Raw genomic sequence first — 20578 nt, 5'->3', positions numbered from 1 at the left:
CAACACCGTGGACCTGCTTAGAGGCTCAGCGTCAGTTCAGCTGTGTACTTGGATGTTCCCTGCATCTTCCTCAGCATCAGCCCTGGGAAATGACGACGTCTGAGGGTGAGATTCTCTGGTTACTAACTCTTGAGCTATTCCTTTCCTGTGTGGGCAACTTTGTCTATTAGAACAATCTCTCCTATTTTGTAAACTTCTGAACTTTTATTTCCTGTTATTTTTTAATACTGTAGACATCTCCCTGGAGCACCTGTTTATTGGTCTTCACTCCCCTGACCCTTCCTAAGTCATCTCCAGGTTAACCAGCCATAGTGTTTACACCACTTCTTGGATTGGTAGCTGAAAATTGGCCTCGAATCATAGCACCTTTTGTATTATTTCATTTTATTTATTATTTCTTATATTTGTGCCTCCTGTAACAGATTTCTACAAACTGGGTGGCATTTAAGAATAAACCTTAATTTAAATGAAACGGAAAAAGAAATCGAATTCATTCTAGGCTTGTTCCACCTTTCGGTGGCTCCAGGTGTTTCTTAGCTTATGTCTGTGTAACTCGTCTTCACCTCTGTTTTCACATAGGCTTCACATCTCTGCATGTCTCTCTTCTTTGTGTCTCTTATAAGCATACTTGTCATTGGACTTAGGGCCAGGATGATTTTATCTTGAGATTCTTAACCCACATCTGCAAAGACTTTTTTGCAGTTAACCTGTCACACTTACAGGTTACAGGGAATAGATTGTGGTCATATCTCTTTGGGGATCCACTATTTAATCTAGTACATCATCTTAATCCTCTTTTTTTCAATGGTCCTTAAACTTTGGGAACTGTGAACCCTTTTGAAAATCTGATAAAAGATATATAACTTCTCCATGGATAAACAAACACATCCCAATAAATGCATATTTTTATTTAAAGTTTCAAGAGATAAAAACTCCACCACCACCACTACCAAAGCCCCCAATTCTGGAGATACTCAGTCTATTCTCTGCATTAAAGCTGACACTCAGCACTAAGTAAAAATTTCCTTTGTGATCTAGTCAATGTAAACCAGACCAGGACACTGCCTCTTTGTTCTAGGCAATATACAAAATTCTTCATTCATTAATGCATTCTAAGATTATCTTAAGTATTTTTGGTCTCTGAAGTGTTTACTTATGTTAATCACATTGTATATGAAAATTCTTAAGCTAGCATCCTCATTGTCATCATCATCATTATTTATCCTGAGCTGCAACAAGTCACATTTCTTTTATCCAATACTTATGTAGTTGCCAGGGAAGGACCTGACAGTTTTTTCCCTGTTACATCACATGTTATTAAATTCAGCCTGTCTGTTTAATCTGTCAAGAGCTTTTTGGTTCCTTATTCTGCCATCAAGCATATTGACTGTTTCTTCCAGTTTTGTGTCATCAGAAAATGCAATTTTCAATGATGACCATTATTTCCATGTCATAAAGTCATTAATAAAAATGATGAACAAGGAAGAGCAGACAGCTGCAGATAGCAGCTGACTACACATCCCCTCCCTCCTGGTTGATTTTAATGCCTTAATTGGGTCCTGTTCAGCCACATAATTTTACCAGCACCTGGCTTATATTTTTCATCTTTTCTTCAAGACTGCAGCAGCAGACTCTGTAGATGCCTCATTGATATCCGGGTAAACCATGTGCCCCATATTTCCTTCTTCTGTCTGCCTAGTTATCTTACCATAGAAAGAAATGTGATTAATCTGACATAATGTATTTTGTGATCCATACAATAACTGTAAACTATTCAGAGTAGGCAGAAGTGTTTATTTTTTGTTTAGCATCACTAATATCCTGTTACTCAGGGTACTGCAATCAGGGAAGACTTTCTAGAGGAGGGGGCATTCAAATGTGGGAGGATTTAGATAGGTTGGATAAGGAGGGAAGAAGACAGTCCTCAAAGTTTCTCGCACTGTTTGTTTGTTTTTTGATGAGCTCTTACCCTTATTCTCCTCTTTTAAAACAGATAGAAACTTTTTATAAAAAAGAAGTGTTTTGTTAAAGATTGAAATTTGATTGACTCATGACCTTTCCATGAACTGTATCAGATCTATTAGTAAGTGGTAGAAATACCTTAATATAGACTTGGCATGGATATAGTATATTTGCTACTAAATGTAGCAAGAATGTGATGGAACAGAAGGGATGGCAGAGCAGGTACCCCACATAGTACTGGCCACACAATCTAGGATATTCTAACCCCTCAGCTCCTACTAGTCAGGAGTGAGGTAAGGTTCATGCAAAGACCATACAGTTTTACTAAAGGAGAAAACCAGTCTTTCCCTCGAAGTCTGTTTAATCTTTTTTTCCTCAGACAAGGATCTAAAAAGCTTTATTTAATGTGTAAATGATTATTGTTGTTGCTGTTCAGTCTCGCCCAGTGGTGTCTGACTCTTTGTGCTCCCATGGACTACAGCACACCAGGCTTCCTGGATCTTCACAACCTCTGAGAGTTGGCTTAAGCTTATGTCCATTGAGTTGATGATGCCATCCAATCATCTCTTCCTCTGTCGCCCCCCTTCTCCTTCTGCCCTCAGTCTTTCCTAGCATCAGGGTCTTTTCCAGTGAGTAGGCATTTTGCATCAGGTGGTCAAAGTATTGGAACTTCAGCGGGTTGATTTCCTTTAGCATCTACTGGTTTGGTCTCCTTGCTGTCCAAGGGACTCTCTATAAAGAGACTTCTCCAGACCATAGTTTGAAAGCATCAATTCTTTGGCACTCAGCCTTCTCTATGGTCCAACTCTCACATCAATACATGACTACTGGAAAAACCATAGCTTTGACTATATGGACCTTTGTTAGCAAAGTAATATCTCTGCTTTTTAATACATGGTCTAGGTTTGTCATAGCTTTTAAACATTAAAAGTCATTTCCTACAGTGTATTTTAAGTTATATAATCTACAAAACAATTTTTACTGCATTTCACAGGTTTAATCCACTCCACCCCTCCCAAAGCTTCCTCATCTTTCAGAAAGCAGAAGGAAATGTCTCTTGAGGGGAGTTAGTATTTTAGGTGTCACCATAAGAATATTTGAATTTGGGAAAAGGAGAATTCAGAGCTAGGACTCTGATTAAGTCTTACTGGGATGGAAGCCATCCAGTTCCTTGAAAGACTTCAGTGGGTTTTGGTTCTGGGCATGACTGGTCTCTCCTTTACATCACTGTGATAGATGCCTTGCGTTGTAATTATAAGACATGCCACCCGAGTGGAGTATGGGTGATCAGTCTTCTTTTCTATTTTTCTAGAAACGATTGATCATTCATATTTATAGGGCTATCAACTGCTGGACTTTGAAAAGGTCAGTATTGATTATCTAAGTCATGCAGACAATGTGCTTCTTTGATTTACATAAATATGAGTTCTTTTTATGAGATGACTGATTTTTCAGGGAGGAGGGAGAGAAGGTGATATTCATGTGAGTTAAGTGATGAGAATTTCAACTAAAACATGCTTAGATTCAGTCAGAATTTTGGAGTTGGCAGGATCATACTTTAGATTAGCTAATCCAACCCCCGCCCCCAAAAGAAAAACACACACATAAAGTTTACTTTACAGATGAGAAAACTGAAGCCCTGCCTTTGGACATCAGCAGATATAACAGTAGCGCTTGCATTAAGAAGAAGGCTGGCTATCAAATTAATACCTGTGTAGAAGATTGTAGACAACCGGAAAAGTTTTTCCTTCTGTATACCTTTTTATACTTCATATTCTTCCTATAAAGCACATATATTAATTTTGCAAATATATACATATTCAAAAGCAATTATATATATATATATGTATGTATGTATATATATGATTTTAAATCCACAGTGAATACCGTGTCAGTTGGCTGGAGTTGTGTGGGCAGTGGACTTTACCATCAATGGACTTCCAACACTTGGTTTTGGAAGAATCTTTAAAATCCAGGCTGTAATTCAGTCCTCTCTCTCTCTAGTCTTTGCATTTTAGTGACTGACTATGGGACTCTCTGCTTGTCTTTCTCCTTCCTCCCATAAACACTTAGAGTTTTTGGCCACTTCAGCCTCCGCTCGGAATGGCAGTTGGTGAAGGTGGACTACAAATCAATCTTCAGCCGACACTGTAGCAAGGAGGACTATCAGACCTGGCACCTGCTCAATCAGGTACAACACCGGCTTGGGAATCCTGGCTCTGGAAACAGGGGCCACTGCAAGCCCTGTTTGGTCCTGTTGGGTCTTCCTATTTGGAGGAGGGAAGTAGTGGGCCATCTGGGGAAAATGGTGAATTGTGGGGGTGGGACTGGAATTCACACACCAGGTTGAGCAAGGGCATATGATATTTTGGAACTGCTGTGCACCCTGAATCCTGATCTACTCATTGAAATCACCGAGCAGCCTGGAAGAGAGGCAGCAGTGATGACCTGGGGTTTTAGTGCTACCCATGGAAAATGAAGCCCAGAAAACCAGCACACCCTCTAACGGTTTGATCATCTTACCTTCTAATGGAAACAGTGGGAGCATTTCTCAGGCCATCCTGAAGTCAGGGCCCAGGAGCACTGGGAACAGGACAACAAAGAAAGCGGAGGGTGAGGGACTCTCGCAAGGCAGATATTTAGTGCTAGTCAACACAGGCAGAATTCTTTTGTCTTCAGAACCATTGAGTCCTTATAATTCGTACCAATTTCTTCTCTTTTTGTTCTTGACTAGGAATAAGGACTCGGGCATGGTTGTTTATCATAGAGAGGAACATATCGAGTCCACTTCAGTTTCGCTCTGAAGATGATGTGAAAAAGATGCCAACAGTGGATTACTTTCCACTGGAATTTATGGCAATTCAGGCAATTGCCAAGTGGTCTGTGGGGATGACTGGAATGTTTGCATTCTCTGTAGAGGTGGAGAAGCAGACATCACTGGCCAGGTTGGGTGGAGGGACAGTAATAGGCCAGTCTCCCACAGTGTTCCTCTTGCCTGGTAGTAAAAGATCAGTCTTTTAATCTTGAACACTCCTGAATGGTTCCTAGGAGGGAAATTTCTGCATAAAGTGACCAAAAGAGAATGCAAAGACTAATGCTGGCTTATTTCACTGTCTTTTGTGTTTTTCTGTCTCTCTCACTGTGGACTTTCTTCCTAAGGGGGAGCCTTGCGTCATGGGAGAAAGGAAAATATTCAAGAAACGCAAGCCAGGAGCTCAGTGTGCCCTGGGCCGAGACTCCTCAGGGACAGTGGTCTCAGAACCCTGTGTCTGTGCTGACTGGGACTTTGAATGGTGAGTCTCTTTATGTCTCATCAGCAGTTCCAGCTGGACACTGACTAGTTTGGGGGATGAGAGTGAAGAAGAAGTTGAGGAGGTAGGCATGACTCAGCTGGCCTGCCAGCCTGGCTGCCTAAGGTCCTGGCCAGATGGGATGTCTACAGCCCCAGAAGGAGGAGGGGGAAGCTTTTCACAGGGAAGATCATTGTCCTACCAGAGTGGTGTGTCCAAGGGGACTTCTCGTCTTCAGTTAGCAGCTGTCCTGGAAAGTCCCCAGGAGGAGGGGCTGGGCATGGAGAGCTTAGAGAGCTGCCACCTTGGGCAGTCACCTCCACACATGTGAGCTCGAACTGTGCTCTTTCCAATGAATTCTCTTATCACCATTTCTTTTTTCCTCCCTCTAATGACAGCCAGAGAGAATGAGTTTGGATCTCATCTCTTAGCTAATGACTCACAAATTTCCAAATATTTACCTCCAGCTCCAGCCTGTCTCTTCTCTTAGATGAAGACATTTGTGTCCATCTGTTTACTCAGCATCCATCTTCCCTTGAATTGGTAACAGGGATTTCAAAGTTTATGTTGCCAAGCAGAGTTCTTCCTGAATGCCCACTATTAGAAGCAGTTTTTCAGCTTCTCTTGAGCCCCCCAACCCAGACCAGGTTTTCCAAATTCAGTAAAACACATAGACATCCATTCAGTCCAAATCCCAAGAGAGCTTAATTTTTCCCTTTACCCTCAGGTGCAGGCCATCCAGAAGTCCCTGCACGTCTCTATTTCCAAAACACATTCCAACACAAAGCACCGCTACCCATGTCCATGGCATCTGGATCACCTCAACAATTTACTAATTCACTCTCTATGTCCATTCTGGTCACCTTGAAATCCATCCTTGTTGTTCAGTCACTAAGTCATATCCAATTCTTTGTGAATCCATGGACTGCAGCACAGCAGGCTCCCCTGTCTTTCACTATCTCCTGGAATTTGCTCAAACTCATGTCCATTGAATCAGTGATGCCATCCAACCATTTCATCCTCTTTCACCCCCTTCTCCTGCCTTCAATCTTTCCCAGCATCAGCCTTTTCCAATTAGTTGGCTCTTTGCATCAGGTGGCCAAAGTATTGGAACTTCAGCATCAGCATCAGTCTTTCCAGTGAATATTCAGGGTTGATTTCCTTTAGGATTGACTAGTTTGATCTCCTTGCTGTTCAGTGGACTCTCAAGAACCTTCTCCAGCACCATCCATCCTTAGAAGAAATAAAATTATATTTTAAAAACCCAAGTCAGATCTTATCATTCCTATGTTTTAAATACTCCAGTGGCTTTCCTGCTCCCTTAAAATATAATATAACTTTCTTTCTTTGCTCCACTGCAAATGATTGACCCACTAGCACTGTTCCTTAACTTCTTACTATTCCCTCTTCATTCGCCGTTTTGCAGCCATACCACTATCTCCTGCACCTTGATTAACCCAGACTCATTCCAAGCAAAGGAAACAGCAAGAACAGATATTTCTTTCAAATCTCAGTATGACTGGCACTGTTGGAGCACTCATACTTCAGCAAAAACCGCAGCTCAGAAATGCCTTCTGAGACCATCTAACCTCACCCCTACCCTGGCAGTCTCAGGCATATCACCCTGTTCAATTGTCATCTTAGTATTAATCACAAATAGAGAGATTGTGTGTTTTGATTGCTTTATAATTTGCCTGTCTTTCCCAAGTAGAATGTAAGTGCTGTGAGTGCAGGAATTTTTGACTTTCTTTATTTTTGTATGCTTAGTGCCTCTCCAGTGTAAGGACAAAACAGTTGTACAGTGTTTCTGAATGTTGTTTCTTTTAGGAGAGGCAAAAACCTTCCCAAATGTGGGAATGAGTGATCTCATTAGTAATTGCAGAGTGATTCCATGCTCATGCCAATTGGATGAATTCTTTCTCTGTGTCATATTCAAAAGCTGAAGTTCAGTTTATATATTTTCATTATATTAATTATAGGTTAAAAGACAAATCTAAGGGCTCGGGTAACAGCCTATAAACATGGAAGGGGCAGGACTATGACAGAGGTGCATTAGGGTTTTGTTATTGTTGTTGTTTGGTCACTAAGTTGTGTCTGACTCTCTGTGATCCCATTGATGGTGGCCCACCTGACTCCTCTGTCCATGGGATTTCCCAGGCAAGAATACTGGAGTGGGTTGCCATTCCCTACTCCAGGTGATCTTCCCAACCCAGGGATCAGACCTGTGTCTCTTGCATTGTGGGTGGATTCTTTACCACTAAATGGTGTCTAATAGCTAAATTAAGTCCATATAGGCACAGAACAGCTGCCCCTGCCCAACAGCCTCATGCCCTTCATTCTCATTTCATCCAGCTTGTTTCTTGATTATGTTTGGGAATCCATCTTTCATTTCCTGCTTTCTACCAGGACTATACTGGTAATAGCAAGCAAAGGAGACAATCATGACTGCTCCCAACCTGCTCTTCATCCCTGCCTTGAAAAGCTTGACTTCAGGAAGAATCATCTGAATGGACTGTGCTAAGTTGAATTTAATTTGAATGGCAGGATCCTATCTGTGGCATTTTTGACCCTTTGGAAACAAAGGCTATTTTCATACTTGGGAAGAATAATTTTAATTATTCACCATAATCCAGAAGAATAGTCATAGCATTATATACAGTGGCCCACTCAGATTTATGGTACATGACATATTGATGTCATCCTTAGTATTCAGAATGTCAACGTCAGCCTTTCTTGTGTCCTTCTGCAGACTGACTCCACATCTTTCTGTATGTCATGCCACATTTTCTCCTGTGTCTCTCTGAGTTGTTAGACCCTCACCCATTTGGGGGAAACCTCACAGTTGAAGGAAGAATTGTAACATAAATATTTTTCCTTCAGCAATTACTTTAATATTTACTAGTCTGGAAAAAAAATATCCCAGCTCTGATGCTCAATTTCTGACCTTAGGAAATTTTTTAATCTCTACAACTTCACATCCTGGGCTATAAACTGCAAATGAATAACATGTATCTCATTGGGTCCTAGGGAGGAATAAATGAATTCATATTCATCGTTAATGTGAATAAGGAATTTATCCTAATGGTGTACATAGCTTTTGCTGTTGTGGTTATTCTTAGTCTTATAACCCAGGGTTAAGTGGTCCCCATGGTATTTTTAGCAAGTAAACTAGAGCTCATATATCCATATAAGGACTATGTTCAGAGTTGTACCTTTGAGTGTTATCCATTTATTTCAGTGGTGATGGCTTTGCTTAAACTATTTCTAAATGCTTCTTTGGAAACTGCTATCAAAATGCATCTATAAGTGAAGAAGTGGAGGAAGGGAGCCCTGCTCTATGGTTCTCAGCTTGCCAGTGCAAGAACCACCTGGACCTAACACGCTGTAATGTCAGTGTCATTACTATGATATTTTAATGAGAAGAAAATTAGCATCTGGAATATAAATTACTTGACTGTGATCACATAATCTGGGAGAGAAAGAGATGAGGAGCAAAAGCAAATCTAGCCAAATTCCACATTCTCTTCTCTATATTATGCCATTTCTCAAGAAATCAAACAAGTCTTTGTTATTTTAGATTTACTTTATTTTTCAAAAGAAAGAGTCCCCAAATTTGATTATTCTAAAATTGAAACTCATCCTCAAATGATTTAGGTTAACTCCTGGTGATGAGGTTTAATATAGAATGTGCCATTAACTCTAAACCAATGCCAAATTGAATAGTTTAGGCCATTGGTACCAGAATTGTAAAGTCCATGGAGTTGCAAAAGAGTCAGACTTGACTTAGCAACTAAACAACAATAATTAGAATTGTAATAAGTATATGGCATTCAAGAAGACTTTATAGAATTCTAAGAGGAGATATATAAGATATTATACATTTGCCTTTCTATAGCCAATCATGCCTCATTAAAAAAAATTTTTTTTTATTGAAGGATAATTGCTTTACAGAATTTTGTTGTTTTCTGTCAAACCTCAACATGAATCAGCCATAGGTATACGTATATCCTCTCCCTTTTGAACCTCCCTCCCATCCCACCCCTCTAGGTTGATAGAGAGTCCCTGTTTGAGTTTCCTGAGCCATACAGCAAATTCCCATTGGCTATCTATTTTATATATGGTAATGTAAGTTTCCATGTTACTCTTTCCATATCTCACCCTCTCCTCCCTTCTCCCCCGTGCCCATGAGTCTATTCTCTATGTTTGTTTCTCCACTGCTGCCCTGTAAATAAGTTCTTCAGTACCATTCTTCTAGATTTCATATATATGTATTAGAATATGATATTTATCTTTATCTTTCTGACTCACTTCGCTCTGTATAATAGGTTCTAGGTTCATCCACATCATCAGAACTGACTCAAATGTGTTTCTTTTTAAGGCTGAATAATATTCCATTGTGTATATGTATCACAACTTCTTTATCATTCATCTGTAGATGGACATCTAGGTCGCTTCCATGTTCTAGCTATTATAAATAGTGCTGCAATGAACAATGGGATCACGCCTTATATTAAAAAGAAAATAGAAGAACTTGAGTCTGAGATAAGACAAACAAACACACAAGACTTCAGGCTGGCTTAGTTGTCATAATCTAAGAGAAAAAGCAAAAAAAAAAAAAAAATCATGTGACCTAATAAAGTATTTAGGCACCACTTTTGAATATGGCAAAGAGAGTTTGCTTTCTGAAATTTCTGGGGTTTTTTGCTGTTATGATGACGTCTTGGACAAGGGGCTGAATATTTATTTTTCTTTTCAAGTCAACTTCAGTAAGCATAAGTGTTAGTCATAAATACAGTTTTTCCATCAAAAATAGTTTGTCATTAATGATTGTGCTGGAAAATCCATGTATGGCAATAGTTTCATAGTCCTGCTTCCTTCTCAAGCCTCCTTCCTACCAGGAATTGTTAGCTAAAAAATATGAAAAGCCCAACTTGGTTAGCATAAGCCTTTATGCACATTCTACCTAGCTGTTTCCCTAAATCAGATCAGGTAATGTTCACTGGACTGGTCCAGGCAACTTTTAAATCTGAGAGACAGCAGGGAGTGGAGACTTGGGAGGATGCCAATGGATGCCAAGGATGGAGAATGCCTTGATTCTGGTGAAAAAGTTAAGGAGTGCAGCCTGGATTCACAAAGCAAAGGTATTTTCCACTTGTATCCCTTCTCTACTTGAAGAAGAAAGGCTTTATAGATTCTCAGATGCAGTTATTTGTAGGGAACCATTACCTGGGTTCAATCCCTGGGTTAGGAAGATCCCCTGGAGAAGGAAATGACTACCCATTCCAGTATTCTTGCCTGGGAAATTCCATGGACAGGGGAGCCTGGAAGGCTACAGTCCCTGGGATAGCAAAGAGTCAGACATGACTGAGTGACTAATGCTTTCACTTTTCATTGACTTTTGCTACTCTCACTTCTATGCAGAGTGGGTATCAGTAATAAGTATGCAGTTTACATAAATATGGATGTTTCTACTTAATAGCCTCATAAATCCCCCAGCCTCAGGTTTACTGTAGAGAACCACTCTGAAGCATCCTCCATCGTGGTACTGGTGAGGGGCCAGGGGCAAATCCTCCCTGAGAAGTAAGCAGACTAGTGGGTAGTCAGAAAACAGAGAGTAAGAGGTCTCCTCTCAAGTCTTACGGAGTCTCCTAGGAGGTAGTTGACCCCTGGGAGGTCCAAGTGCATTTGTTCAGTGAGAAACCCGTGTGGGCTAGAAATTATGCCTCACTATTCTCTTTTATTACTCATTCATCCAACCACTCTCACAGCAGAAGTTTTGCTGAGCATCTACTATGTGCCAAGATTTTTAGATGGATAATCTCACTTAATTTCTCAACCAGAAGGAGAGTCTGTTATTTTAGACATTTTATAGGTGAAGAGATGGAGATACAAAAAAATGTTAATATATTTACTTAAAATTATAATAGTCTGACTCCAGCGTCCTAAGTCTCAGTATGTCTTAGTGTTTATCTTCCATGCCCAGAAGGTTCCAGATCCACAGAGTGCATTTATCAAGTGGAAATGTAGATGAGTGAGGGGAAGAGTCTTGGATATGCCATTGTACATAAATTCAGTCATGTCTGAAATCTACTCAACCTTGTTATTCTGCGTATAGAGTCCAATCAATTGTATTTTTTCTATAGATAGCACATTGTAGAAAAATCAAAGATATATAAAGCAGAGTTATTGGATGCAAAAAAGCATGACAGCAAATAATAAAGAGTATAATTGGGTGTTGAATTTCATGATCCAGACCTATGCTGTACAGTATAGTATCCACTAGCCACATGTGGTTATTTGCATTAAGATTAAAAACAGCGAAGTATTCATTTCTTCAGTTAGCCATGTATTGGGTGCTTAATGGTCACATGTGGCTAGTGGTTACCATATTGGATAGCACAGACAGAAAGTTCTTTAGGACAACATTGGTCCTACCTGAAAGTATTGGGAGTATTCAGAACAAAGAGCCCACCAAAGACTGGAGTAATGATGGAAGGCTTCCTGTAGGAGGTGGTGATAGAGCTATGTAGACTTGCTGCTAAGTAAGTATGAGGAAAATGAGCAGCGTATCTAAGAAAGCAGTTACATGAAGGCTGTTGATGCATAGAGGGGTAAGGGCAGATAGGTAGCTTGGTGTTAGATTAGGAGAAATACTTGAGCCATGATTGTTTGGTTTTTCAAACCATTTATGAAAATGGTTGGGATATAATTATCTTTCTATTTCTCTGGCTGTATTTAGGCTTATGCATTACAAAATGATTTGTTTATTAGTCCATTGTTTTTGTTGTGATTGCTTCTCTTTGCTGAGTGTTCATGCTGTGTCTGCTAAAAACCTCTATCTGACCCCAAATCAACCACACTCTATTGTCTCCTAAAATGAGACAGAGACATTTGTGAAATACTCATCCTAGAGCCTTAAATCCAAAATGGGAGACTGGAAGAACTGGGGATCAGTGAGTCTTGATGGGACTGTGCATGGTCTGAGAGTAGGATACTCCCTACCCCTGGGCCAGCAGAGACCATGACTTCTTGGCCAGCTCCAAGGGGATCAGAATGACATCGGCCTCAAAGCTGGCTTAAAACTCAGCATTCAAAAAACTAAGATCATAGCATCCAGTCCCATCACTTGATGGCAAACAGATGGGGAAACAATGGTAACAGTGACAGACTATTTTCTTGGGCTCCAAAATCACTGCAGATAGTGACTGCAGCCATGAAATTAAAAGGTACTTGCTCCCTGGGAGAAAAGCTATGACCAACCTAGATAGCATATTAAAAAGCAGAGACATTATTTTACTGACAAAGGTCCATATAGTCAAAGCTATGGTTTTTCCAGTAGTCATGTATGGGTGTGACAGTTGGACCATAAAGAAAACTGAGTGCTGAAGAATTGATGCTTTTGAACTGTGGTGTTGGATAAGATTTTTGAGAGTCCCTTGAACAGTAAGGATATCCAACCAGTCCATCGTAAAGGAAATCAGTCCTGAATATTCATTGGAAGGACTGATGCTGAAGCTGAAACTCCAATACTTTGGCCACCTGATGTGAAGAATTGACTCATTGGAAAAGACCCTGATGCTGGGAAAGATTGAAGGCAGGAGGAGAAGGGGATGACAGGAAATGAGATGGCTGGATGGCATCATTGACTCGATGGACATGAGTCTGAGCAAGCTCTGGGAGTTGATGATGGACAGGGAAGCCTGGCATGCTGCAGTCCACGGGGTTGCAAAGAGTCAGACATGACTGAGAGACTGAACTGAACTGATAACAGGGGTCAGGAGTCTCAGTTATCACCTTTGATTGACATCCCAACAGCTGTGTACAATCTTTAGCAAGTCATTTTTTCTCTTTTTCTTCTCCTTTCCATTCTGTGAACTGAGGGGATTGGGTCCCAGTAATACTAGTCTCCCTTTTCTGACATGCAGAAACTGTTTGGTTTCTGAGCCTTTCCTTATCTGTCCCCTCTCTGGATTGTTTGAGGCTTCTCTCTGGGTGGGATTTTGAGGACACACACGCCCCTGGAAATGGACAATTTTCCCCTAAACTTTTAGAAGTTCTCAACCCATTTACAGTCAAAGAAGACACAGAGGTGACTTACTTCTTAAAGAAAACTACATGTGTGTTTGCAGAAGCTGTGGCAGCTTCCTTTCCTGAGGCGAATCGAACTTTCTGGCACATTCTCTCCAAATGTCACAATTCAAGAGAAAAACACGTTTCCCTAGGAAGCTGGAGCAGCAGCTGGCCCTGCTTATTTGCTGAAATCATAAAAACTTCAGAGCTGGGAGGGGACTTGGATAGGATGAGAGATTTTATTCAATAGTATACATTTAGCAGAAGGTAATGAAGAAAGCCACAGCTTGGGGGCAGCTAGTGATGTTTCCATTAATGTTATTAAATATTAATGCGGTGCTTTTTCTCTTTGGGGCAAAGCAGCATGGCCTTCTTTAATTACTGCATCACAAACAGGTAGCAGAACTGAACATTACTGCTAAAGATGGTTACACTGAGCAAGGAGCATATGACATTTCTCTCCCTCATAAAGCTGCTTAGGAGAGCACCCTTCCTTCGAAAATTACAAATATTTCTGGGATGAACAGGACATTCAATAGATTTACCACATAAAGCTATCAGGGGATTTTGTAGTAGTGCGGGCCCATCACAGCCCAAATCCTTCTACAGGTAAATAATACTTTGAAATCAGATATTCAGTACTGTGCTGGAAAATATTTAACTACTGGCTCTCTGGGCTTCCCTGATAGCTCAGTTGGTAAAGAAGTCACCTACAATGCAGGAGACCTTTGTTCGATTCCTGGGTCGGGAAGGTCCTCTGGAGAAGGGATAGGCTACCCACCCCAGTATTCTTGGGCTTCCCTTGTGGCTCACCTGGTAAAGAATCCACCTGCAATGCGGAAGACTTGGGTTTGATCCCTGGGTTGGGGAGATCCCCTGAAGAAGGGAAAGGCTACCCACTCCAGTATTCCAGCCTGGAGAATTCCATGGACTGTGTAGTCCATGGAGTCGCAAAGAGTTGGACACAACTGGGCAACTTTCAATTTTCTCAGGAACAAAGAAGTAAATAAGCCCTTATTAGTAGTGATTGGGGATTGCTGTAAATATCCTCATGATATATGATTTCATGCTGCCAACATGACATCACTGAACGAAGAATTAGGAAACACAACATGTATTTCTACCATACACAGGTACACAGACATAAATGATTTCAAGAGCATATAATGATTATATCATGACATCTTATATGTAGTATTTATTGCATATAGTAATAATAAATGCAGCAAAATAATGGAATTTCTGTGTTTTAGGTATTATCTTTTGAATATAAGTACAATTTTGTATAAAATTTAAATCATTATTTAAACTATGTTTAACAACCTTAACTAACTCACAAAGTTCCTGGAATTTTAAGTAGGCTCTCATGGGCTGTTAGCAGCTGGCACAATACTAAGTCCATATGAACTCTCAGGGGGCAGATCTTCAATCATTAATTGGGAGGCATGGCAAAAGATTACCTTGACAAACATGTCCCATTCTCCTTTTCTTCCAGTTTCATTTAAACTCGCCTATTGAAGCTGGTCTTGTGCTTCACCTTTTTGTGTAGCCATCTGCAATGACTCGAGCTCATACTCACTCCACAGACATGTTTTGAACTCCTGGATGCTTTGTGGTACACACTGGGAAGTTAACCATAGGCTCACAGTCTCCCTGCAGAAATAGACCAATGCAATGGGATAATTAGTGTGATTATTTAAAAATGCAGTGAGAGTACCATTTACCCACTAAATATTTATTCAAGACCTGCAGTGTCCTATTCTAGAGCCTAATATTGCTGAACTAAAACAACAGAGGTAACTGCCCTTTTTTAGCCTCAATGTTTCCCCAAATGGTAGAGCCACCAAGATTTGGTTTTAGAAAGCAAGGATGGCTTCATCAGGCATAGCTATTGAAGGATGTTTAGGAAACTGCCTAATACAGAAAAGGGTAGAGTGCTTCAAAAGCTCCAGGGAAATACCACATACAAAGACAAAGAAGGTTGAAAGATTGGTCTGAGTTTGGTTTGGAGGAAGGTGGTGAGAAGTAGGGTGGGATCAAATCCAGCAGATATTTATATAATCGCATCAGTCAATTGGTACTTCTAAACTGTACTGCTTCATACTGTGTTACATTGTACTCTGCTTCAGACTGTATTCCTGCTCTTTTGTTGGATTGGAGGCATGGTGTCTTCCTCTCTCCAAAAGACTGAAAACCCCTTGAGAATAGGAATGATGGCTCTTCTTTCACAGGACAGGGCACATACTGAATAATAAATAAATGCAGAATTAAACTTTTCTTCCTCTCTTCCTTTCATTCCTATCCCAGGTGCCCACATAGACAATTTGCCTCTATTTTCACGGATCTTTAATTAAATCATGTCTCAAAAAATATGGGAATAGAAAAAGAAAGGGGGAGTGAGTCAGGAAAGAGTTAATTTCCTATTGTTGCATGTTTCATTAACACTCAGTGAATCGATATTCAAAGGTCCAGATTGTCTGCCTTGTCTTTGGGTTTCAGGAAACCCTTGGATGCTTGACTTAGAAAGACATGACTTCTGCCAAGTGAAGCCACCTTCAATGACCTGGAGTTGGTTGTAGCAATAATGCCTACTTTCTTATTCTTTTTCTACCTTGGCATTTACAATTCTTGGCATTTTATAAAACCTCAAGAAGTAAGGCAACACCATTTACATTTCCAATGGGAGCCCTCTTCTCACACCACACACTGGTCTTTGACTCCCTCATTTTGGAGTGCTGAGGGAAGAGGAAGGGGATCATACCTGACCTTTCTTCATTTTATTATGGCTCGGCTTTTACAAAAACATGGAGAAGAGCTACGGTTTAACTTTTGTGGGTTTTTTATTTGTTTCCTAAAGGAAATGGGGCTTGTGTTATAAATAGTTGGGGAAAGTTTGAAAGTGAATGCAAATGTGTATGTGTGTTTGAGAGAGAATTTCAAAAAATATGAAGATAAAATCAATGAAATCCATTTTGGAATAAAGTGTGGAACCATATCACATAAATAAATCTTTACTTTTAAAATCATCTTCTTGATTGTCATCCATTTATTTCAGTAAATCCACTGTGACCCCAAATAAGCTTTTAAGATTATGACATCCCTCACACCCACCCAACCTAGTGTGCCTTACTCATTCACACCTTTTTAAACCTGGACTCTCCGTTTGCTAATCTACTATGTCTGGAGAAGGCAATGGCACCCCACTGCAGAACTCTTGCCTGGAGGATCCCACGGACAGAGGAGCCTGGTAGGCTCCAGTCCATGGGGTCGCTAAGAGTCGGGCACGACTGAACAACTTCACTTTGACTTTTCACTTTCATGCATTGGAGAAGGAAATGGCAACCCACTCCAGTATTCTTGCCTGGAGAATCCCAGGGACCGGGAAGCCTGGTGGGCTTCCGTCTATGGGGTCCCACAGAGTCAGACATGACTGAAGTGACTTAGCAGCAGCAGCCGCAGCATGTCTTCTGTACACTGGACTCCAAATGACTGAGTCTGAAAATCTGTTTTCAAAGCATGAATTTTGCCCCTACTGGGAATATTTAAAGAATGTGTTTGGCTTTGGGGATGGTTAGAGAGATATATTTGTGTTTATATGTGTTTGTGGATATTTTCACATTTGTGCATGTACAGCAGTATTCAATGTTTATTTTCTGGACAGTGACTATGGCTATGAGAGACACGGAGAGAGCCAGTGTGTCCCTGCTTTCTGGTATAATCCAGCGTCTCCATCAAAGGACTGCAGCCTTGGTCAAAGCTACTTTAACAGTACTGGGTAAGTAATTTACCTGAAGGAACCCCGCTCGCTGCCTTCCTATTTCACTGTTCACTAAGTTGGGATCAGAGGAGCATTGCTAGTGAAGCAAGAAAGAACATAGAGTCTGTTTACAGCAGGTGGCTTCTGAAGAAAGTTGAGGGGTTCTTTAGCTGAGCCTAGCTTTTTTGAACATAGAAGAGATTTCTGATTACCCAGATTTCAATGCCTTTTGCTATTTGCCTCTGAAATATCATAGCTATTATTTTAGTCAGGTCTTCTCTTCTGGAAAGAGATGCCACCATATTTTCCAGACCCTGATGGAAATAAATTAACACAAGTGGTATGCAGATATTATGGTTCTCTTTAGTGAGAGATGAGCTGACGCTCTTGTGGACCAATGATGGAAACGGAAAAAAGTCCCATCCTGGGAACTCCTGGAATAAGAAGCTCAAGGCACACTTTCTGTAATTGTCAAATTATGTATATTTCTCTGTTACTTATTACTTCCTCCTTTACTTTGCCACTTCGGTGACCAAGTACAGATTTGGAAAGCAGATTGGTGGTTGAAGACAGCGTTTTTACAATTTTATGTGCTATGAATCACCTGGGGATCTTGTTAAAAGGCAGCTCCTAATTTAGGCGATCTACAGTGGCACTGAAATTCTTTATTTCAACAAACTCCCACACATTGTTGTCTTTGCTGGTCCCAGCACTCATCTTTGAGTAACAAGGGACTAGAATCCAGTCTGAACTCTTCCAGTGGATGGATCTTCTAACGTCTCACACAAGTTACTCACCATCTCAGTATTTTTACTTTCAGTTCAGTTCAGTTCAGTCGCTCAGTCGTGTCCGACTCTTTGCAACCCCATGAATCGCAGCACGCCAGGCCTCCCTGTCCATCACCAACTCCCGGAGTTCACTCCGACTCACGTCCATCGAGTCAGTGATGTCATCCAGCCATCTAAAATAGTGGCCAGAGTACTATCTACATAACTGATGTCTAGAAAGAAGAAAAAACATGATGGAAGAGATGTATCGAGTGGTCTGAGATACTCTGAGAAGTATACATTTTTTTTAGCCAAATATTTGGTTCTTAGAGAACTATTCTTGGGATCTGAGCTGAAGTTTAAGCACTGTTGACATAATTTTATTGTAGATGACTGTCTTGGGAGTTAAGTCACTCAAACTACAGATCCTGCAGAGTGAAATTTAAAGACCTGAGGTGTTAGAGAATAAAGTTTGAGGTTTGAGAAAGAGAAATGTAACAGGCATATATGACCAGCTAGGCCAGGTCTCAGCCAGAGCACACCTGGACAGAGCAAGCAGGTAATTGCATTAGAGCTTCTCGTATGATCATGTGATATGTGGACCCAATTTTAAGCAAGTTCAGTGTGCCAAAACCGCTAAAAGCCAAACAAATAATTCAAGAAGATAAAAGGGAAAAATTACTCTTTTTTTTTTTTTTTTAAAGATTCTCTAAAAATTCCTATACATACCTCTAGGTTATTTAAATGTTGGCCTCTGTTACAAATCATCCACCAGCTGGCCATAGTTAAAGAGCAAGAGTGGATGATATCAAGTGTACATTAAGATGTGACATCCTCTAAAATGTCTATCACAGGTAAAGCTCAGTATGTTCTAAATGAATAAAGGTCAGCAAGAAGCTATAGATTATGAAAATTTGATTATATAGACCAGTGCTGACTGAAAGAACTATACTATAAGCCACATCAGTTCAGTTCAATTCAGTTCAGTCGCTCAGTCATGTCTGACTCTTTGCGACCCCATGAATTGCAGCATGCCAGGCCTCCCTGTCCATCACCAACTCCTGGAGTCCCACCCAAACCCGTGTCCATCCAACCATCTCATCCTCTGTCGTCCCCTTCTTCTCTTACCCTCAATCTTTCCCAGCATCAGTTTCAGCTTCAACATCAGTCCTTCCAATGAACACCCAAGACTGATCTCCTTTAGGATGGACTGGTTGGATCTCCTTGCAGTCCAAGGGACACTCAAGAGTCTTCTCCAACACCACAGTTCAAAAGCATCAATTCTTTGGCACTCAGCTTTCTTTATAGTCCAACTTTCACATCCATACACGACCACTGGAAAAACCATAGCCTTGACTAAACGGAACTTTGTTGGCAAAGTAATGTCTCTGCTTTTTAATATGCTGTCTAGGTTGGTCATAACTTTTCTTCCAAGGATATATAACTTAAAATTTTCCAATTTCCACACTGAAAAATATTTTTAAGTGAAATTAATTTAATAATATATTTTATTTAACTAAACATTCTTATCATTTCAACGAGCACCACTAACCACATTTTAAGTGCTGAGTAGCCACAGGTGAAAAGTGATTAACATATTCGACAGGGCAGCTCTGGACCCACTGTGAACTCAGTTGGCAATTAAAATAATACGTGTCTACAAGAGGATATATTGTAAGTTCACATTAGCAGTAACTACATATAACATTTGCTTGACATCCTCTTGAGATCTCCTGATGAAGATGTTGGGCTAGTAGTTCAGCAGTACGTGGGGGTCAGGGAGAGACAAAATACCAGGTATAATGGAGAACAAATATCATTCATATAGAAATTTGCTTTCAAGGCCACCAGAAGAAGGCAACATGGAGAGACTGGTTAATTACTCCTGACACACAGAGGGAAAGAAGATGTGATGTGGTGATGACGATGATGGCCGTAGTGGTGTCTGGGGTGCATTTATTTTATGTGGTTTTACCAGAACATTGATTTTATGCAGCTTTACGGATAGTGATATGCCTGGAAATAAAGTCTGTCATGCAGGTCAGGGCTGTGGGCAAGCTCTCGCCTTGGCTTCACATGCTTGGGTCAGCGGTCAAGAGAGATGCATGTCATCACCGTGCCCAAAGATGCTCTTATCTTAGACGGTCACAGTGTTTATGGGGAGATTTTCCCATGCAGGCTTCTTCTCTGAGACAGTTTTATCACAGCAGGATCAAACAGGAGTTTCACAAGTGTGCTTCTGGTCTGGTGTTAGTGATGAATGGGAAATGAAATGTTAGCAAGGAAAGAAAATCTGCTATAAGAGTCCAGTGGCTCCAGAGTAAGAACTAGTAGGTGTTAGGTGATGCAGTGGTGTCCTGGCGGTCAAGGGAAGACAGGAAGAGGCTTCCTGAGGAATCAGAGTTAGAAGAAGGCTGATCTTCTAGCTGCTTTCTGGCCTCAGGGAGGTAGAAACAAGTCTGTCTCTCACAGGGAGAAGAACCTGCTTTTCTTGCTTCCCTAGACCAGTGGGTCTGCCACTTCCTGCCTCGTGCGTGAGTCAGACATTGATTTTTCTTGGCTGGTTTAGACACTGATCTGATCCGTGGTTCACCAGGTAGGATCGATAATAGTGTTTAAAGAGCTGCTCTTCCTGAGATGAAGGGATAGTGGCTTCTCAGCATTTGTTTAGCTTCCTAAATGGCTGTCTTCTCTGGGACTCAGACGTCAGGTGCAACTGTGTGGAATCTCTG

General features: G+C 40.8%; 1 protein-coding gene across 1 annotated transcript in view; it reads left to right on the top strand.

Annotated features, from left to right (window-relative positions):
• Nucleotides 1-20578, top strand: part of SORCS3 (sortilin related VPS10 domain containing receptor 3) — a 632329-nt gene that overhangs the window by 569526 nt on the left and 42225 nt on the right. The window contains exons 15-17 of the mRNA XM_070363359.1: nucleotides 4036-4153; nucleotides 5122-5255; nucleotides 16984-17097. Coding sequence (XP_070219460.1) covers nucleotides 4036-4153; nucleotides 5122-5255; nucleotides 16984-17097 — 366 coding nt within the window. The remainder of the gene's footprint in view (nucleotides 1-4035; nucleotides 4154-5121; nucleotides 5256-16983; nucleotides 17098-20578) is intronic.

This window comes from Bos mutus, chromosome 26, assembly GCF_027580195.1.
Source record: "Bos mutus isolate GX-2022 chromosome 26, NWIPB_WYAK_1.1, whole genome shotgun sequence".
Classification (NCBI taxonomy): Eukaryota; Metazoa; Chordata; class Mammalia; order Artiodactyla; family Bovidae; genus Bos; species Bos mutus.
Note: the sequence above shows the minus strand (reverse complement) of the source record. Positions and strands in the feature narration are given on the sequence as shown.